At 42.5% G+C, this 22,743-nt stretch overlaps 1 protein-coding gene and 1 pseudogene across 1 annotated transcript in view; one reads left to right on the forward strand and one right to left on the reverse strand.

The window, feature by feature from the left end:
- Positions 1-22,743, forward strand: part of SNX18 (sorting nexin 18) — a 71,655-nt gene that overhangs the window by 19,155 nt on the left and 29,757 nt on the right. Inside the window, 1 exon segment of the mRNA XM_067030972.1 lies at positions 15,703-15,745. Within this exon segment, the coding sequence (XP_066887073.1) occupies positions 15,703-15,745 (43 nt within the window).
- On the reverse strand, positions 22,291-22,421 carry LOC131756533 (U4 spliceosomal RNA; annotated as a pseudogene).

Genomic DNA, 22,743 nt, shown 5'->3' on the forward strand with positions numbered 1-22,743 from the left:
CTCTGCTCCAGTAGTTTTCTTTCTCCAACTCTCACTCCTTAGAAGCTAAACCTGATTGAAAATGTGGCTATCTCTGCCTTCCTTGTGATACTTAATATTTTAAGTATGAAAATATGTGAAGCGTAGAAGTGTGTACAGATAATTCCCAGTTTGAGAATCAGCAAACTGCGAGAATATGCCATTTGTGACAAAACCCAAGTGCTAGTTCTATTACTTAAACTATTTTTCTTACATCTAACCAATGTTTGTAATATAATTTCTATTGGAAAAGTATGTACCCACTTTGATCTTGAGAGAACCCAGAATTTAGAAATGCAGTGGGTAGAAGAGGGGTAAGAGGGAAGCTTCAGGGAAACTCCAGAAAGTACTGGATTGGCCAAAAAGTTCATTTCAGTTTTTCCTTAAGATGTTCCAGAAAACCCGAGTGAACTTTTTGCCCAACCCATTAGTTCTGTTTGTTAATCCCCAAGTGTTTAAACACCCATGCTATTTGTGCAGATGGATAGCTTGAGCTGTTTAAAGGATGCCACTTTTTTTTTCCTATTCACTCTCAGTAAACCAGTTAATTAACTTCCATAATTAGCTTACTGAATGACTTGACTTTATCTTTCTCATAAGAAAGCGAACATACCCTTAGTGTTTGTTAAAATGTATAGGAGGAACTAACCAGAGGATTGTAAGATGAATATTTAAAAGCAAAATGATTTTCTTCTAAAGGAAATAATTTTTTAAACTTTGAATAATATTTTACAAAAGGTAACTTTCTTTTTGGGGGGTTTGGTGTTGAGGGTCCTTGGGGTTGTCATCCTGAACTTTAACAGCCAGCTGCCTAGAGAAGAACTGGACTGCTGTCTCAACTCAGGAACTCTTACAGTTTTTCAAAAAGTCTATTGCTGGTACTTCCCCGGTGGTGCAGTGGTTAAGAATCCACCTGCCAATGCAGGGCACACGGGTTCGAGCCCTGGTCCAGGAAGATCCCACATGCCATGGAGCAACTAAGCCCGTGCGCCACAACTACTGAGCCTGCACTCTAGAGACCGCGAGCCACAGCTACTGAAGCCTGCGCGCCTAGAGCCCGTGCTTGGCAACCAGAGAAGCCACCGCAATGAGAAGTCCACACACCACAATGAAGAGTAGCCCCTACTCACCACAACTAGAGAAGGCCCCGGCGCAGCAACAAAGACCCAGTGCAGCCCCTGCCCCCCCAAAAGTATACTGCTATCAACCTGTATCAGCCTGTTTTAGTGTTAATCATTTTTCTTCTGAAGGTGGATCTGGGGGAAAATCAGTTTAGCTACATTTTAGTTAAAAGAGGTTGTTGCTGTTGTTTTAAAACTTACTCTAAATTGGTGGTTCCTGTTTTGTGGAGACATGATCTTCCTTGATTACACCTAGAACTCACTCTTCTGCCAGAGTTTGTACATTCATAGAATGCTGTTTGATACATATGCTGCCTTGTATAGATTTTCAGTGGTTTCAGGCATGTAAACATAGTCCCTAAAATAGGAAGTATGTCTCTTTTTACAAAACATCTTATATCTCCTCCTAGTTCCTTGCTACTTGCAATCCTGATGCACTATGCTCATGGATTTGAATTGCATTAAGTGCTTTAAACCAAAATTCCAAGTGAAATTGGCCTTTGGGTGCTTACTCTCCTGTTTTTTTTTCTGTCCTTCCTAGTTTGCAAAATAAAGTAATTTTTTGCTGGGATGTCCAACTGCACTAGAGCAAACAAAGGCAAAGCCCATCCAAGGGTTGTATGTTACTATTTTTGGTGGTAGTTCTTAATTTATATAATTTTCCAGTAGGATCTAAGTTGGGGTGGGGGGGCGGCAGGGGAAGAGAGGCCCCCCTCTCCCATGTAAATCTGAGCTTACATTTTCAAAATAATGAAGTATGTGCTGCTTTTTTGATTTTGTGGCATCCTGATCATATGCTACAGAGATAAGAAAGTCAGACATCTTATAAATATTAAAAGGCTTTGCAGGTACAATTAGTGAATTGAATGAGGTTCGTAAGATTCCAGAGGGAAATTTTCAAAACCTATATGGTTTATTTTACATACTCACAAGGTCTTCTGACTTGCACGTCAGAATAAAAGTCCGGGACCTGCAAGGAAGGTGGGAAAGGAGAAGGGCAGTGCGGGAGCCCCAGCTTTGGGGCAGGGGGTGGGGAGGCCTGGGGTCAAGGGGAGGAGAGGGGATAGCTGATCCTCAGTGGCCCAGCCCTTATCCCCTGCACCCTGCTCACCAGCGCCCACCTTGCTTTTTTGCCTCTTCAGGATCCAGTTTCTTTTCTGAATATTTGTAGTGTTTGCTTTGAAGTCATTGTGCACTCAGATCCCATCTCCTCCGCCTCTTACTGGGTTACCGCTGACTTTGAGGCTCAAAGAGGTTGGGTGGCTTTCTCAGTTCCCTTGTCGTAAAATAGCAGGAATGTCTGTTGCAAAGGAGCGGCAGGGTTAGAGTTGGTACACGGAAAGTGCCTTGCCTATATTGTGACTATTTTCGGCCTCTACCATTTACTGTTATCTACGCCTGTTCCCTGCCTCTCCCCCCTCCTCCCCGCTTTGTCCTCAGCACTGCCTGGCACGTAGCCGGCCCTCCGAACATTTTCCCTTGTGACATGATCACGTTTTCTTGGAGAAAGCCATATCCAGCTCCTGTGCAGAATTCTGTGCATTGTAATCCTGTCTCACTTCATGTCATGGTTGTGTGCCTGTCCTCAGTGTGCTTTGCGAGGTGATTTCCTCGAGAGCTTCCGGAGGGTGGGGACTTGAACGTTTCTTTTGAGTCCCCCGTGCGCCAGCTCTGTGCACTACACGTTAGACCCTCCATAAATGTTGGTAAACAAGCTGAGATTCTAGCCCCAGAGCCCAACTGTTTGGGGCTCTGTGTTATTTAGTAAATAAATTTATAGCTGGGAGAAAAGTGAGTCTTAAATTCTCGGCTCCTTTAGTATGTATACTCAAAGTTTAAAGGTGTCAAATGCCAAAAGGTCTTCAGACCTTACAGAGATTTAATACTTGTACTGTGTCCAGGAGTTTTGAAAATGTATGCCTATGTGATTCAAGTTGTGAAAACTTCAGTCTTGTTCATTTGTAAGTCGGTTTTATGGATGCACGTCTGCAGTCTGCAGTTCTGTGTAACAGAATGTCATTTCTGAGAGTATGGCGATCTCATCTGGAGTCTGACAAGCTGCAGTTTCGTTGACATTGGCACAGCTCAGGGCCAGGTTTCCGAGCTCCTCTGTGCTGGACTCTAGTAACTAGAACAAGTAATACCTGCAGCGTATTCGCAGGACAGGCCACAACTGCTGCACAGCTGCCCCGGGGGTCTGCGGGGGCAGGGCACCGGCGCCTGTCCTCTGTGTTCACACGGCGGGCCCGGCACCTCAGCCCCGAATCACATGAACAGTCAGATTTCCTGAGACTTGGCTCTCTTGACTTCTTGTTCTTGCTCTCAACCATTTGAAACATAAATTTCATATTCTCAGCCATCTTTTTGAAATAGTTTTCTTTTCTTTTTTAGTTTTCTGTCTCATGCTTTCCTGGTCTCTTCAACTTCAATTTTTACATGTAAACTGCTACAGGACACTTGTACAAATATAATGAACATAAGTTTGCTACAAAAAATTATTTTCCCTCTCTGAGGGGGAGCGCTCTTTCTCTATTTAGTATGAGACCACAAGCAGGCAGGTTTCACTGCCTTCCGAGTCCCGTCTGCTATGGGGAAAATGTTATTTAACAGGGTTGTATTTTCAGGGCGATGGCTTCTTAGGGGAATGGGTCAGGGGTCTTCCTGTAGCTCTCCTAACACGAACGGCATCTCCACTGTGCGGTCACAGGGGAAGCAGGATATTCTCTCGGCTCCAAGGCTCTCCTGCTTTTCAGGTAAAGATCTTCTTTAGAATAAATAAATAAAAATATACATACATACATAGCTATAACATTTGTTGTTGGTGGGTTTTAATTTCTCGGGTCTTTGAGCTGTGCCAAAAAAAAAAAAAAAAAAGGATGCTGGTTAACTTCTAAGTGTTGTACTTAATACTAGGTTTACTCTATATTATTTTGTAGATTTGAAGAAATTTAGATATAGGGCTTTTCCCCTGTATATTTCACCATCAGCTAAGACTGAACATTTCCACAGCAAAGTTGCTCAGCTTCCCCACTGCCTTCTGAACAGGCTACCTTCCTCCCCTGTAGCATCACCGTATCTGCAGACCACCAAGCCAGGTGTCCTCCTAGACATTTCTCTCTTTCATCATGGTTTAGTAGAATGGGTGCCACGTGGAGTCAGGTATTCTGGATTCTTGAGCTGGCTGTGCTCAAGTGATCTGAGCTTTATCATTTTTTCAAACTCATGTCTTAATTTTTCCTACCCCCTAAGCATCCTCAGCCTTCTGTGTTTTCATATGACCCTGCTTCTAGGGGAGGGTCTGCCCTCATATGGCACCTGCCACAGAGACCGTCCTCTTCCCTCCTCCTTGCACACAACTTCTGGTGACATTTTTTGACTGGAGGCTATGACACCCTCTGGCTTCATTCCCAGATCATCACTAGGGCAGACTCAAAACTCACTGATCTTTACAGCTCCTAAAGAAAAGGAGGCGAGGGATTTCCCTGGCGGTCCAGTGGTTAGGACTCTGTGCTTCCACTGCAGGGAGCACGGGTTTGATCGCTGGTTGGAGAACTAAGATCCCGCATGCCACATGGCCAAAAAAAAAGGAAAGAAAAAGAGGCAGATTTTTACTTCACAGGGCCATTATGCTGCAGGTATGGGTCTCCTGATAGAATGTGGAGTCAGAACCAGGCATGCATGCAGTATACTCCACTTTATAAATGTCTCTCTTAATATATGTGTATATAATGGTGTCACACCTTTTAAGAATGTTAAAACTGCAGAGTTGCTTAGTTTGTCTTTTTAGGGACAATTCCTTGCAGTTTGTTATCTGTCGTTTATAGTATCTCTGCCTGCAAGAGATGAAACATGCTATAGCTACTAGGTCAATGGCAAAAGCTGGTTTTGATAAGTGAAGTTGCAGCAATGGAGGTGTTTTCAGAAACTTTACCAGATTTCTTCTTTTTTAATAAGTGATTATAGTCAACCGTTTAAATGCCAAAGGACTTTAAAATAGTTCAGGCAAGTATTTATAACGCCCAGCATTCTGTTTACTATGTAGCTGTACCACTGGGATACATATATATTTTTAATTAATTTTTATTTTAACTACAGGAGCTCTTACCAAAGTAAAGGAGAGTAGGCGACACGTGGAAGAAGGGAAGATGGAGGTCCAAAAGGCTGATGGCATTCAGGATCGCTGTAACACTATTTCTTTTGCCACTTTGGCAGAAATTCACCACTTCCATCAAATTCGAGTAAGAGACTTTAAATCACAGATGCAGCATTTCTTACAACAACAAATAATATTTTTCCAAAAAGTGACGCAGAAGTTGGAAGAGGCTCTTCACAAATATGATAGTGTTTAATGACTGGAGGTTGGATTATGGACTTTTTTTCAGTTCAAGGATAATTTCTACAGCAGAATAATAACTGCTATCAAAGAGCTATTGCCAACTGTCAGCAGTGGTACAAGGATGGTTTTGTGTTCAACTGAAACTCGGCTGAATATATAATTATGTAGGAAAGAAGCAGTTAATATGGTTATATAATAGAAACAGTACCACACATTGTAACTAAATTATACTATGTATGCCTACACTACCATTGTAACTTTTGGAATAATGATTATACTATTTGCCTTATTGCTTTTTGAAGTATGGGTATTTTAGTGCATACTTTGTAGACCTCAAAACCCATGAAGGGTCTCAAAGAAGCTGGCTGGATAAAAGCCTGCTGTGGATGCCTTTTTACTCTCACAGATTGGGATTACCTAAATTCAACTTATTCTCTGTTTACAAACTCCAACTAGAGCAGCTATGCGACTTTGTGCCTTTAGACTCTTGGTTTTTTCATTTCTCCACCCCCCACCCCCTTTTTAAAGTAACCACAACTTTTCTGACTGAAAGAGTGAAAGGCCAGTGCACATAATGACAAACTGCTGGGAACCTCCTGTTGATGCTGGGGGCAGGGTGGGAGGGTCAGCTGTCATCAGTTTGCCCAGCAAGTTTTGTCTTCTGATACATGCTGGTGAGCACAGTGGAGGGACACGCATGCCCATCTTTGGATGTGGTGTCTGTTAGGGAAGAAAACGGTGCCACTCTGTTCCCTTAGATGCTACAGTAGCATAGCCTCTTCACTCAAGTGTCCTGGAAACTTGGTGTGGAGATTTCGTCGAACATGTCTTACAACCCAGAGGAGGAGTCTAATCAATTGGAGACACGAGCACAGAATCAGTGACAACACACACTCGGTTTTAATTCTTAGGAGGGTTTTCTTTTCTTTTCTTTTTTTTTAGCTTGAAGATTTTCTTTTAACATTCAGTGTGATTTTTGTTTTGTTTTGTTTTGTTACTGGATCTACACTGTTAACTGATGGAGACTCCACTGTGATTCACTCGTTTACTTAATCAAAAACTTTTCAGGGATGTCTATAAAATTCAGTGTTATACGTGATGAAAAGTAGTGTTGGTTGATCTAAGGAGGGACCAGAAATAATTTCTACTATTCCAAATGCTGGCGGAAAAAAGTATTTGTTTTTGTTTCTGTTTTTAAGTATTGATAAGCCCCCAGAACATTTAACCTTAAAAATTACTTTATATTCTTTTATTATTATAAGGGAAATACAATGGCTGATAAATACCAAAACGATTCAAAAGCAGCTTAATTTAAAAAGCACAAAGAGATTCTGGTTAGAAATGCCAGAATCTCAATGTTCTTATAGTTGCTGAGCTCAATAATGTGATTCTTGAGTTTACAGATTTAAAAACTGTCACTGAAAGGTTAAAGTATTTACTGTTTTTAATGAAATCAAACTTACGCTGCCTCAGAAATCCCTGGGTATTAAAATGGTTAACATAGAAGTAAAGAGGTCAGTTTGAAATGCTTGTGAGTCACATTGATTAAAGAAAAGGGTCAATTTGCAGATAGTCATACAAAGAGAAGGTTATTGAAATGATTATTCAACAGCAAATTTACTCTTAAAAGTAATCTCACATGGGTTGAATTTTTAAGATCAGAGTATCATAATTTTGATCAAAATTTTATACCTTAGGGAACTTCGAGCCAGATTTAACATCATGTGGCTTTGTCTCTACTACCAACATGTGGAACTGTAACCAAATATATTGTTCTTTAAAAAATAACTTTCTCTTGTTGATTGCAAAATACAGTTCTATAAACAAAACCCATATATATATATATATATATATATGTGTGTGTATATATATATATATGTGTGTGTGTGTATATATATATATATGTGTGTATATATATATATATATATATATAAATGTTAATTTTATTGCAGAAGTTTGGAGATTATAATGATAGCATTTAATTTAAGTTTGAGTTTGTATTGGACAAATAAGCACTATGCTTTCCAAATGATTGGAAAATCAGTTTTACTTGCCTCCTTTTTTGGCAGTGGTTTGATTTTTTTTGTTTGTTTAAGTAAAAAAAATCACTAAACTTTGCAATGGTAGCACTGAAATTATCTGAGGCGTCTTGTATGATTGTGCTTTGGCCAGGGCGGACATAGCTTAAATTATAAAAACTGAAGATTAAAGAGAAAGGAAGTATAAGTTCATGCTGCCTATTTAGAAGAGAACTTTCATTCTTCATAACTATATAACATTATAATGCCACTGATTCATAAGGGGTTTAAATTAATTCTGTGGGGTAGGACACCGGAATTATTAGTGTTCATTTTCATCTAAGATCTTTATATCTCTAACGTTCTTGGTCCTATTGAAACATTTCAGTATACAAAAATACTGCAATGTTAATACCCAAGAGAAAAGCCATCGTAATGTGTATGCTGGTCATTATGATCAGTGTGGTACAGTTTTTAAAAATAAACTATCATGTCCTTCATGCCATTATTTGTCTTTATTTCTATAATTTATACTTCAGATATATGATATATTTAGAACAGGAAGGCATGCACTTGAGCTTGGCTGTGCTATTTTAACTAGAGACAGAGTCGTTCATATGCTGTAAGTATAATGCAGCGAGCGAGACTGGTTCTACAGCCATGCATTGGAACCCTGTTTCTCTTCTAGGCTTTTGTATCTGAAGGTACAGTTTAAATCTGGAATAAGGGAACACATTTGAAAATGAAACGGAAAGTCAGTGCTCCTTGGCTTGAATAGTCATAATTGGGATTTTCTTAGGCTTCACTGATACAGTTGTCTTAGATTTATTCATAACAATACAGCAGATTCTTAAATGCCGATTTTTAATTGTCTTGAATTTTGCTGCTGTTCTCATCATTAAGGACTTGAAAAAATGTTTTAGTCTCTCAAGTCAAGCGTGTAAAGTTTATTGTATAAACTTTTAAATGTCATTCTTTCCTAAGTTCATTTTTTCTATTCATTTACTAAGCCATTTTTTCCATTTATGCTTTTATTTCCTCAGAATCGAATACCATCTCTGATACTTTTAAATCCATAATCCAGTTTTCTCATTTCCAACCTTACTTTGGCTAACAGAATAAGTGAAACAGGATACTATTTATTTACAGGCTAAAAATGTTGAATATTGTTTTTTTCCTTCAAAATGTTATGATTAGTGCAGATCAGCCATGTTTATCTTTTAAAAATAAACAAAGGTTGCTTTATTTCTCAGCTTCAATGGAATATTATAATTATTTTTTCTCCAGTAGTCAAGGAGGCATTTATTTAATGTGAAAGACTTATACAGAAACATAGAAGAGTGAGTTCACTGTCTTAAGCTTCCACCTGCAGTTGCCATATAAATTGTTCATGAAATTATGTAGTAAATTTGATTAATTTAAATCCATAAGCCATTTGGGTGGTCCTACTGCGTATCTGCTTATGTTAGTAACTTCAGTAACTATTAAGCTTATAGCAATAAATTGTGAGTGAGATGTTTTGGAATAATAGCTGTTGTGAGCCCCGCACCTGATGCAGAGTAGGTACTTAAGGAAAGCACTTCACACGCTATCTCTGTTGGAAACTGACGCTGTTGGCCGCCAGCTCAAACCAGCCTGATCCAAAATGTAAAGGGTCACGGGTGGGTACCAGAACCTGGCGAACCCCACACGGGGCCAAAAGTCCCATCTTTTGGGACTAAGAACTAAGAACAAGAACTAAGCTTGCCCTCTACGTGGGGCTTTTTAATTTGTCAATTTCTTTTCTTTATGGGTCTATTTTATTCTTTTCCTGTGGCTAGGCTTTCTCAGCACCTTCTAATATATCTAAAATGGCCAAGCCATCTCGCAGTTCATAAGTTTCTTGGGCCAGTGGTGGACACCTGACCCAAGCTGGACAAATCAGCTGTGGCCTGGGATTAGGGGGTGGGGCATGAGAAGGAGAGGTTCCCTTAGAGGGTGTTTGAGGGAAGAAAGGAAACCACAGGAGCTAATGTCAAGTCAGAGGTTTAATTCCACTTGGTCAGGGTCAGAATCAGCCATGACAAGTTCCCCTTGGTCACAGGTAGAAGCAACCAACAATTCTCCACGTGGTAGGCTCTGGTGAGTCTGAGGTGGGTGGTGTAGACTTCTAGGCAGAGTACAGAAGGGCGCTATGCTGGGGGTCTGGGGGCAGGAACATGGAAAAACCCAGCTGAGGATTCACTTCTATCCCAGGCCTCTGAATTGGTGGGCAGTTAATCTAGGATTGGATCATAGCTAAAGCCTTTCTAGGGGTCATCAGTTCCTCCTACTTGGTCCTGACCCTAGGATGTCCCAATCCCATCATTCCTGTGGCAGAGATGGAGCTTCCAAAAGTGGCTTGTTTTATTAAAGGCAGTTCAACTTCCTTGGGTGAAAAGAGGCTTAGAAACACACAAGGTGTGTGTATGGTATTCCTTTGCTGTGGGTCCCATCAGCCTATCTGGAAATGATTTCTAAGTTTGAAATGGTCAGATGCATCAGATCTTATTTTTCTAGTGGTTTAAATTTTCAGTCACTCGAGGAAATGGCTTTCAGGACTTAACTAACTGCTGAGTTGCTGGACTTCTCTGTGAACGTAGTGTGGAAGCTGACCCAGCATATCAGTGAGAAAGGCAACACATTGGAGCCAGGGGTCATATTCTAGCTTGTCTACTCTCTGAATGACCTCAGGCAACTCACCAACCCATCTCTGAGCCTCAGTTTTCTCAGTTGTATGATAGACCTACTTAGATTTTATTAGAGAGTATTAGATTAACTAGTATGTACAGTCCGTAACTCTTTGGCAGTACTCCCTCTCTGAATAACCATAGGAAGTGATAAAAATTCCAGAAGTAGGTACTTAATAAATGATAGCAATGTGTTCCCAGAGGTTGTGTGATCTTGAGCTAGTCACTTAATCTCTCTGAGCCAGTTTTCTATCCATAGTGGGATAGAGTATCCGCTTCTCAGAAATACTGCAAGAATTGAATGACATATGAAATGCCCTGAGCCCAATGCATGGCAAGAGTAAGAATAATAAAGATCCCCTGTGATTACGTGAGAAGGGATGAGATGAAGGGTTTAAATAATAAGAACTTCACATCAGCTGTAAGGAATCCACACTCTGGTCCCTGTCAGGTGGGAGGTCCCACTGTCAGCCACGGTGTTCTCACCTTGGCACCTGTCTTGGCCAGCTCTCCCCATCCAGCCCGGCCTCAGGTCCAAACCCCCCTGCTGGTTCCAGAACCCTGGCACAGCATCCTTGCATATTCTGACTAGAAGCCTAATTCACTGCTGCTCAAGACTCTCCAAGTTTCTCCTGCTGGGGTGGGCAGGGGCTCAGCTCTCCAGAGACCAGCCCTTTTCCATAAGGCTCCCCACTGGCTCTTAAAAGAGTTTAAATACCAGTATGTTCAGGAAGTTGTTCTCTACCAGAATATCTGAAGACAGCTTGGAATTCTGTTTTTGCTTACCAAATTAATAATGATTTTATTGATGTCTGCTGTCCTGTATTTGAACAAAAATACCTACTGGGAAAGCGAAACCTGTAATCCTGGGAAAAAAGGCAGTTTTCTTAACATGTGGTGCTTTTTAATAGCTCCTATTCTAGAATCCATGGGAAGAAAATTTGACTTTTTAGGTACCTATGCTGACAGGTGATCCCATGATAAATTGCACAGTTATCTGAAGGATTAAAAACTGTAGGTGTCAATCATCTAAAAAAAAACCAAAGATCTTCAGATACCAATATAGAATTTTCCCAAGAAAAATTACATGACAAAAAGAAAAGGGCAGAACAATATTTTATATGCTACCCTTTGAATAAAAGAAATCAATTATGTGTGCTTATATATGCCTGGATTATTTCTAAAAGTAGAGACAAACAATTAGTAACAAGGTAACGTTTGCTTTGGGTTCTGGGAACTGGGCAGCAGGGGGATAGGGGTGGGAGGGAGATTTTTATTTACATGTAAGCCTTTGTATATGTTTGAATTTGAATGATTGAATGTATTTTTTGTTTTAAAAATAAAAATAAGGATAAATTTTAAAATTGACAGAGGGACTAGCCAAAAAAAAAAAGCTATACAAAGGAGGATAGAGCCATAGCTCTGTGCCAACGTCTCTGAGACCCAGAAGCAGGTTGTCCAAACGTATAAGGAACAATCTCGTGTGAACAGTGGACTCACAGTAGTGAGCAAATCAGTCTTCATTGTGTTATTCCTTGTTGAAATCCAGCAGCATTATTAGGAAGCGTACTGTTACCAGAATGGGTAAAGTAGACTGTCGAGAAATGTATGACCAAACCATCGTCTTGTCTTCTGTGGTACAGGTTACTCTTTTGTCTTCCTCCCTGCCCTGTGAAACCTTCCACAATGCTCTGATCCCTGTGTCCGGTCCCTTCTCTGCACCCCTGTCACTTCTGTGATGACATTTAGCAACTAAGTACGCATGGATCCTGGGCTGAGATGGATTTCTTTTTCCTACCACTTAGATTTCAAGTGTGTATTCTGCTCTAGGTATGGTACTGTAACTGGCCATCACGTACATTATTTTATCTACAGAACTCACTTACAAAACCGTTTTACAAACAAGGAAACTGAGGCTTCCAGACATTCCGTGATGGTCGCAACAGCCAGAAAGAGGCAGAGTTGGTATTTGAACCCAGGTCAACTGACCCCACAGCTGGGGTTACTCCTATTTGAGAACAGAGGCACAAGTGCTTGAGTCGAGGAGGAGGTGGCGGTGGTATTCCCCCTGTCCTCACCACCCCGGGACCCGGCCGTGATCGAGGCCTAGGCAGTAAGTGCAAGAGGACTGTGCTTGGAGAACAGAGGACCTCTGGGACTCACCAGGTTTGTGAATCACACTAAATTGCATCTTATGAAAGAAAGGAAATGCCAAAACTCTGCGTTCGCACCACCAGCGCAAGCAGTGGGCCTTCTTGTGAGGCCTGTTTTCCACAAAGACAGACCTGTGTTCTGGTTCCAGGAGAACAGAGGTGTCGGCCGCAGGAGGACCGGCTCTGCTCATCCGCGGGCCTGCTTCCGCGCAGCCCGCCCAGTTCGAATCAGCACCTGGGCAGCAGGACCCACGGTCGCACGTCACTCCCTACCCAGCCCTTTGTGATCAGCCATCGTTTTGACTGTCATATCCGCATATGCCAGGTTGCTGCTGTGTGTTCTCCCTAAACACAACTGGTAGAGTTTGAAAGGCACAAGCTGAGCTCCAGGAATCAAGAGGAAAGCTGGACTCCGAGTGGGTGGCCAAGGGGGTCTCACAGGTCAAGACCAGGAACTCACCATCATGGAAGCTGTTGGGAGTCTGAAGCCCTAAATAAGATGACAAAGTCACCAGTTGCCATGCTGCTTCTTTCATTCCTTCCGTACGAAAACTTGGAATGGAACCAGACCCCATGCCTTCTGACCAGCACATCCTCTCGCCTTTACTCTGTGGGAAACCAAATCATCATCAAAAGGTTGCTGTGAAAAAGGTAGTTACCCCAACATCAACACACCTTTGAGTCACTTACCTTTGAAAACTTGATGAAGCCATTGCTACTGTAGAGATGTCCTGGATGCCTGTTCATTTGTTTGAACCAATATTTACTGAATGCCTATTTTCCAGGCATTGTTCTAGGTACTGGGAATACAGCAGTTAATAAAAAACCAACCCAAATCCCTGCCCTCATGAATTTACATTCTAGTGGGGGAGACATAATAATCAAATGTGTGAGTGAAATATAGGATATTTAGATCATTATAAGTGGCATGGAGAAAAGTAAAGTGGGGTTGGGAATGAGTAGTGAGAGGTGGGAGAATTTGTTATTTTAAATACGGGGGGGTCAGGACAGGCCTCCCAACCTGAAGTAAAGACCTGAAGGACTTGAGAGTGAGCCCTGTGGATACGCGGAGGAAGAACATTCCAGAGCATCAAGAGCAAATGCAAAGGCCCCAAGGCCAGAGCACAGCCAGCTGTTTGAAGCACAGCAGGAAGGCAGTATGGGATGGGAGTGAGGAGTCAGGGGTAGGGGTAGAGGTGGGGCAGGGCTGAGTAGGGGGAGAAGAAGCCCAGAGGTGGGACTCCAGGTCATAGAAAGCTACAGGCTGTTGGAAGGACTTCGGCTTTTACTCTGAGTAAGATGGAAGCCAATGAAGGGTTTGAGGGGACAAGAGCATGATCCGCCTCATGTTTTGACAGGTTAACTTAGCTGCTCGCTGGGGCCAGCAAAGGCAGAAGCAGAGAGGCCAGTTAGGAGGCTTTGTGATAATCCAGACACAGGGGGGGCCACAGTAAAATGGAGGCAGCGGAGGCTGAGGACAGTTGGGTTGAGTCCCCTGACCAGGGCGCCACATCCCCCATATGGAGCTTAGCAAGCCCAGGAACAGTGCCTTCCTTGTTTCCTGTGCCCCCATATGGCTGATGACCACCCCTTCTGATTAGACAACTGCTTACTCTATAATTTCACCAACTGTCTTGCTCTGATTTCAGGGCCGTTCATTCTCCTTAGCATGGCTCTTCTATTAAGCATTGATTTTGTAACTCAGCTCTCGGAGAACACTCTTATTTAAGTCCCTAGGGGCCCCTCCATCACTGTCCCCAGGTATATGAGCCTGACTAGAGGTCTGACACAGAAAATTGACTTCCATGGTTCTGGGTGCATGCATCTGTGTTAGAGCAGTAGATAGGCTATCCTGGTCACGGCCTGAGAATCTTGTCTCTCTCTTGGTACCGTGATGTCTGCCTGGGCACCCTGGTGGCTACCTCTGACCAGTGCTGGTGTCTCCAACATAGGGGTTGAGGAGCCAGCGCTTGCCTCTCCATCCACCCTGGGGACCTCCTAACTGCCCGGTCAGGATGCTGTCACGTGATATTTGCAAACTGAACTGACAGACTTTAAGAGACTGTTCACAATTCTTTTGGATTCCTTCCCACTATGCAACCGTGTGCAAACACTAGATGCATTGCTCTTCATGGTTGGGCCTGCACCGTGCTCTGTGCTCTGCCCGCTGGGTGCCCAGGGTGCCCCTGCAGTACCACCGTCTGTCCTTGGTGAGCCTTTTTTACTGAAGCTTCCTTTGGCTCCCATTTGCTTCTTTGTCTTTTGTTTTTTTTTTTTTTTTTTTTTTTTTTTTTTTTTTTTTTTTTGCGGTATGCGGGCCTCTCACTGCTGTGGTCTCTCCCGTTGCGGAGCACAGGCTCCGGACGCACAGGCTCAGCAGCCATGGCTCACGGGCTTAGTTGCTCCGCGGCATGTGGGATCTTCCCGGACCAGGGCACGAACCCGTGTCTCCTGCATCGGCAGGCGGATTCTCAACCACTGCGCCACCAGGGAAGCCCTTGTTTTTGTTTTTTACCATGGTTTGTCTTTCAATAAGTATCTGTAAATGAGTTGATAAAACTTTAAGGGATTCCTGTCTCAGTCTCTCCTACTTTCATTTATGGTATTTTTTGACCCTGGTTTTACATTAGCATCACTTGAGGAACTTTAAAAAGTGTTAAGATGCCTGGACCCCACTCTAGACCAAATGAATCAGAATCTAGAGAGTGGGGTACAGGCTTCAGCCTGTTTTAAAAGCTCCCCAGATGATTTTGATGCACAACTTGGCTTGCTTTCTTCCAGTCAACATAAACAGGGCCTGGCACCGGCAGGCTGTTGCAGCTTCTCATTCACCAAGGCACTCAAAGTTTCCCTCTACATGAGGTCTTACAGAGTCATAACCAGGGAAGGGATTGAAAGAAGAAAACGTTCATTATATAAATTCAAATCTCTGTTCCAGTCCCAGAACACATGCTCTGTCCTGAACTTTGAATGAATACGTAATTTTATTTCATTGTATTTTGTATGTGTTAAAAGGAACGATCTGTTAAATATAAATGATTAAAATATACCACAAAGTGGTTTTCCTTCTTTAATGCATCAGGGCTTTAAAGAACCAAAAGTGGCTCCAGCCTCCCTGGGGCCCTGGGGCCGAAGGACTTCGGCCTGGAGGGGAGAGTACAGGGCAGGAACTTCCCAGGACCAGGTCTTCCTTTTCTGGCCCTGAGACTCTGATACCTTCATTCTCTCCTGAAAGGAAGATGTTATGATTCTATTATGAAGGTGGGGAAACTGAGGTTCAGAGAATGTAAAAAAGCTAATTATGTAAAAGTCCTTGTGTAGGGTTTTAAAGTTTTCTGTTTTTTTCAGATACTACCCCACCCACATTGGACATCATACCACCTAGCCTTGGGTAAGCTGTTTCCTCCCCTGGGACGGCCTTCCAAGTCTTCCTTCTCTGGCTGAATCCCGCTCCTCCTCTGAGACTGGGTTCAGGCATTTCCTCCTGGAAGCTGTCCTGTCCTCCCTTCCCACCCTGACTTCCCGCATGAGAAGCTCCCTGTGCGAGGTACCCATGCTTTCCTCTGCTTTGCCATGTCTTGCACTTGGTATACTTCTCTTGCTTCTTCCTTCTCTAGTCAGTGAGCTTCTTTTCTCTATATTTTCCAATGTTTAGCACAGTGCTTGGCATATTTATAGGTTGATGGTGAGAAGGAAATAAGACTGGGTGACCCCAAAGTACTATAATCTCAGTGTTGTGTTCTATTTGCTATGCATTTATAATTTATTGACTGGAATCTCTTTGCTATATTTTCCCTCCCTTCTATTTTAAATTGATTGGCAAGCCCTCACGAAAGCAGAAAGAGAGGTTATCTCCCACAGCTCTGTCTTTGATGAAAGCCTAAAATCTTCAACATCCGTGGTAATGATGCAATATTTTGTCAGGCTTTTATTAATGGGTGTTTAGGTTGTTTACAATTTTGGGGGGGGTAGTCACAAATGATGTGGCAGTGAGCTGCTTTAGTCATTGCATTAGTTTCCTATTGTTGCTGTGACAAATTATCACAAACTTGGTGGCTTGAAACATAAATATATTACCTTATAGTTGTGGAGATCAGAAACCCAAAACAGATTTCATTGAGCTAAAATTAAGGTATCAGCAGGGCTGCATTTTTCTAGGGAGACTCTAGGGGAGAATCCTTTTTCTTGCCTTTTCCAGCTTCTAAAAGTTGCTTTGTTCCTTGGCTCCTGGCTCCCTTCCATCTTCAAAACCAGCAAATGTTGACTGAGTCTTTCCCACACCAGCATAGAATCACTCCTACACTGTCTCTGCATCCACATTTAAATGACCTTTGGGATTTCATTGGGCCCGTCTGGTATCATCCAGGAAAATCTTTTTTTTTTTTTTTTTTTGCGGTACGCGGGCCTCTCACTGTTGTGGCCTCTCCCGTTGCAGAGCACAGGCCCAGCGGCCATGGCTCACGGGCCCAGCCGCTCCGCGGCACGTGGGATCTTCCCGGACCGGGGCACGAACCCATGTCCCCTGCATCGGCAGGCGGACTCTCAACCACTGCGCCACCAGGGAAGCCCCAGGAGCATCTTATATTAAGGTCAGCTGATTAGCAACATTCATTCCATGTGCAGCCTTTATCACTTCCTGCCATGAACATGAGATATTCACAGGTACTCAGGTTCTGGGGATTAAATTTTAGGCATCTTTGGGTGACCATTGTTTACCTTACTACAGCTACATATCTTTGAACATTTGTATGAATGTCTTTATGGAGTAAATTAACTAGAAATGAACTTGCAGGGCTGGGGGGAGCAGGGTAGGGGGAGAATGCACAAAAAATTTTAATTGCCCTCTTAAATGTTTAGATTTCCCCTGGCACGCCCCTATTTCCCTCACCCTAACCAGTACTGAATTTTTTTTGGGGGGGGGGCTGTGTGCCATGTGGCTTGTGGGATCTTAGTTCCCTGACCAGGGATTGAACCTGGGCTCTTCGTAGTGAAAGCCTGGAGTCCTAACCACTGGACTGCCAGGGAATTCCCAAGGCCTGACTATTTCAATGTTTTAAATATTTTCAAATCCTACTGTTAAAAATCAATTAGTACTCCAGAATTTGAAAACTGAGCAAATCTGGCATGTGCATTGATTGACATTAAGAAGCTGATGGGGAGTTGCCTGGTGGCGCAGTGGTTAAGAATCCACCTGCCAATGCAGGGGACATGGGTTCGAGCCCTGGTCTGGGAAGATCCCACATACCAAGGAGCAACTAAGCCCATGCGCCACAACTACTGAGCCTGTGCTCTAGAGCCCACGAGCCACAACTACTGAGCCCGTATGCCACAACTACTGAAGCCCGCACACCTAGAGCCTGTGCTCTGCAACAAGAGAAGCCACTGCAGTGAGAAGCCTGTGTACTGCAGTGAACAGTAGCCCCTGCTCGCTGCAGCTAGAGAAAGCCTGTGCGCAGCAATGAAGACCCAGCACAGCCAAATAATTTTTAAAAAAATTTTTAATGAAAAGAAGCTGATGGGATACAAAAGCGTTTGTGATCCAAAAGTTGATTGAGTGTGCATTTCAAAGGACTAATGCAAGTGTTTTTCATCTACTTCATCTTTGAAGCTGTGTTTTGCTTAGGTTAATATTTAAATAATTTTGCATTCTCTAAGTACCATCAATTAATGAGTAAAGATGTAGCACAGAATCAATGGGAAGGGAAATACCCTATGATGGACATTTTCTTGCTAGCAATTCATAAAATAGGATCTGAAGCCATTGCTTTATTAATTTATTAATTAGTCCATTAGTATTTAATATACTCTTAATGCATGCCAGGTACTACCTGACTTCCAAGAATTTCCAAAACAGTAAAAAGGATAAGACACAGTGCCAGTACATGGTAGGCGATTTGAGAATTGACTCTACTTGTGTAAAATTCATCCACTGCAATTTATATGATTTAACATTATAATAGATCACCTTTATTTTTGGAAAACTTTACGATTTTTACCTAAATAGTTAGATATTCGGGCAATATATCAATATAACATGCAGTTGCCAAATCCTTGGTTTCTTAAAAATTTGTTTTCTCAAAAAATAATCTAAAAAAATTGATTTTCTGATATAAGCCGGTCACAAAAAGACAAATTCCACTTATAGGAGGTACCTAGAGTAGTCAGATTCATAGAGACAGAAAGTAGAATGGTGGTTGCTGGGCTGGGGAGAGGGGGAAATGGGGAGTTGTTGTTTAATGGTTATAGAGTTGCAGTTTTGCTGAATGAATAGAGTTCTGGAGAACTTTTGTAGGACAAGGGGAAGGTACTAAATACTACTAAACTGTACACTCAAAAATTACTGAGACAGGGCTTCCCTTGTGGCGCAGTGGTTGGGGGTCCGCCTGCCGATGCAGGGGACGCGGGTTCGTGCCCCGGTCCGGGAAGATCCCACGTGCCGCGGAGCGGCTGGGCCCGTGAGCCATGGCCGCTGAGCCTGCGCGTCCGGAGCCTGTGCTCCGCAATGGGAGAGGCCACAACAGTGAGAGGCCCGCATACCGCAAAAAAAAAAAAAAAATAAAATAAATAAAATAAAAATTACTGAGACAGTAAATTTTATGTTATGTGTATTTTACCACAACTTAAAAAAATCGAAAAAATGGTTATCTACTAAGCAGTCATAGGAGAAAATTACTGCAAACATTTATTGAGTGCCAACTCTATTGGGCACTTCCATGCATCACCTTGTTTAATCCCCCCAACAACCCTCTGTGGTAGGTATTAATTGATCTATTTCGTAGATGAAAAGACTAAGTAACTTGCCCAAAGTCATACAAACTGGGATTTGAACCAGATTTATCTTTCTCCTGCGCCCTCATGCCCAATAATTAAAGATGCGTGAGTAAGATGAAAGTGTTTTGCTCTGTGAACACCATCCCAAATATTCTCTAAGGTAGACATGCCCATATTAAAAGTGACACAAGGACACAATTACTTAACTGGAATATAAAATTCCTAGAAACATTCACTGGCTTCCCCAGCTGAGGTTTATCTTTCTAAACAATTAGGATTTTAATTCCCTTCCTTTCTTCCCTCCCTCCTTCCCTCTTTTCATTCTTTTTTTGTTTCAATATTAGAGTAATGTCTACATCACGGTCACACAGAGCAGTACGCCTATGTTGAGGTAACTTATCATTAAAGTTGCCCCTGCCCGTACCATTCTTTCATTCAGAGAGAGCTGGAAAGATCTGTAAGGGACAAAGGGCTCGCCCTGCCCATTCCTCCTCTAATGTGGGCCCTGGATGACATCACATAAAAAGTCATTTCCTGCTTGCTCCTTATCTCTAATGCTGACTAAATTATTAGCCTTACTTCCTTTACTTGTGTGTAATGGAATTTAGGAATAAAAGTAAAATCACTTCCTATTGGAGTTTATACTGAGGTCCCTTAAAGTTCATGTACTTGGACGCTTTTTTGTCTCTGGGGACCATGAGATTGTTTGATATAGAAAGAGAACAAGCCATTAAACATGTCATGCTGAAATTCAGTGAGAATCATGGATTATTTACTCATGTTCTAGTGAATGTCTTTCAGACCCACAAACTTGCTGAAGATTGGGAAGGAGTAAAACCTGACTCATACAGCCATGGAGGTTTTAAAATTAATTTAAAAGGATGGCTGTCGTTATAAGCTAAAGCACCCCATGTGGCTTTGAGACAGGCTGGGACCTGGGCCCCTTTGCTGCAGGGCTGCAATACTTGCACATGGACACACCTCTCCGCGGGCAACAAAATACGAAGAAACTGTATGGGACTAAAAATAACTGCATGCATGTGCAGTTAGGGCAAATTCTGGACAAAAGATGCAAAAGACCAAAAAACCCAACTGCCACTTTTGAAGAGCCTGGAGTGAAAACAGGGTGCTGGGAGCAAAAGCAGGGTACTGAGCATGCCCCCTGTACTCAACACCACCAGAGGGGTGGGCAAAACACCTAAGTGACCCCTCCGGCCCGACCCCTGGACACACCTCTACCCTCACCCCATGTAAGAAGCAAGCTCCTCCTCTCTCAGGGAATGAGCAAGCAAGGGAAACTTGTTTGTTCTTGTTCCTCCCTGCTGCAGCAGGGGCCCCGGTAAAGCCTTGCCTGAATTTCTTGCCTGGCCTCTAGTTAATTTCTATTGATTGCAGTAGGCCAAGAACCCTGGTCGGTATCAGCTCTTTGATGGTGTCCTATGCAGCGTGGGGCAATGAAAAGAGCTCTGGACTTATGTTCTCATTTTGGCAAGAGAATCTGGAGCTGCCTATCCCAAAGGGAGGCTGTGGCACCGAGTGACAAATCTCTGTGAAAGTGTAAACCATCAAGCATATTCCTTCAGGGTCCCTGTCCCATAAGGAGGGATAGTGGTGCCCGAATTTGTGCTCTTCATTAGGAGACCAGGCTGGTTATTCAGTAGCCACTACCAAGAGGGTGGCCTCTAAGAAGTTTACATTTAATCAGTTATAAATGTCCATATTTAGATGGCTCTATGATCAAGAGTCAAACTAGTAAATCAACCTTCACTGAAAACCGATCATCTCCTTTACCGCCTTTGATTATCAGAAATTTTCCCTTTGTCCCCCAAAACTTATTCATTCATTGTCAAATGCTGAAATAGGGTGCTTTTAATGCAACAAATAGTGACATTTGTTGGATAGAATTAATGGCCTTGAGAATGAAAATACTCAGGGTCTTCTGACTCTGGACTTTTAAATAGACCTTGTGTGTCTGTATTTTTCCCCTTATCAACAGGAAGCAGATATACAAAGGACAGAACCTGATACAAGGCAACAAGTTAAAATTTATATATTTTTTTTCATCAGACCATGATTATTTGGGGAAGCTTAACATCCAGCTTGGATTTTTCTGAAATGAGGCTTTTGTTTTTCTGATGATAAAATTAATACCTGATAAGTATAAGTATTATAAAGACAATCGCTCCCATTTATTAAGCAGTTTTTCTTTATGGACGAAGCTCCCTAAGTGCTTGGCAACGATGAGCTCATTCCATCCTGAAGGCCCTGTGGCGTCGGCACTAATATTACTCCATTTACTGGCAAAGGTGCTCAGGCACCATGAGTGAGGAAACTGGCCAGGGGGATTTAAATCCAGGTCATCTAACTCCAGAACCTGTGTTCTTAATGATAATAGAGTCTCTGGTGTTTCTTTCTGGCTTGTCTTCTAAAAATATTATAAAGGCAGAAAAATTTTGCGTTAGATTTAAATATTCTTTATACCATTTGAGTAGAATGTAGTGGTCATGAGAAAGGGAGAGATAAGGAAAGGGACCATCTCCTCTCCCCTGCCTTTTCAAAAAATATTTATTTATTTATTTATTTTTGGCTGTGTCAGGTCTTAGTTGTGGCACGTGGGATCTTTCGTTGCGGTGCGTGGGCTCCTCTCTAGTTGTGGCGTGTGGGCTCCTCTCTAGTTGTGGCACGTGGGCCTAGTTGCCCCGCGGCATGTGGGATCCTAGTTCCCCGACCAGGGATTGAACTCATGTCTCCTGCATTGGAAGGCAGATTCTTAACCCCTGGACCCCCAGGGAAGTCCCTCCCCTGCCTTTTGGAGGCATGATCTCAGGCTAGGACTCCACCTGATGCTCCCCCTTTGCGATCCATGTCGAGGTAGCTCTAGCCCTGGCGGGGCTGGTTTGACCTTTTAGGAGACCCCTTGAGAGCCCACTCCTACAGTTTCCCCCATGATTTTGTACGGGTCTGATTCTTTATATTTCCCTTTCTGTTTGAAATAGCTTGAATAATTTCTGTTTTCTGCAGCTGAACCCTGGACTTATGTGACATATCATATGCATATATAATTTTAATAATTGAAAGCAGATACAGGTTTACAAATTGCTTTTTTCAACTTAATGTTTTCTCATAACTTTAAACAAATTTTACAATTAAGTGTTTACTAGTTGTATGATATTCCTTCATATAAATGTAGGATCATTTATCTTCTATTCCTATATTAATGGACATTTAGATTCAATTAGCAATAATCGCGCCTCGGATAAACCTCATTGGCTACGATACTGCCACTGCGCAAAGCTGGACATTTAGATTCTTTTCAGATTTTTACCCTTATAAATGAGTACTTTTTTGGACATAGTGCATTAGTTTTCTATTGCTGGTGTAACAGATTGCTATAGCCCTGATGGCTTAACACAACACAAACTTACCTTGACGTTTGGGAAGACAGAAGTCCAAAATGACCCTCACTGGGCTGAATTCTAGGAGTTGGCAGGACTGCATTCATGCTGGAGGTTCTAGGGGAGGATCTATTTCCTTGCCTTTTCCAGCTTCTTGAGGCTGCCCGCATTCCTTGGCTCCTGGACCCTTCCATCTTCAAAGAAAACAATGGCTGGTTGAACC

Source organism: Kogia breviceps, chromosome 4, assembly GCF_026419965.1.
Source record: "Kogia breviceps isolate mKogBre1 chromosome 4, mKogBre1 haplotype 1, whole genome shotgun sequence".
Classification (NCBI taxonomy): Eukaryota; Metazoa; Chordata; class Mammalia; order Artiodactyla; family Physeteridae; genus Kogia; species Kogia breviceps.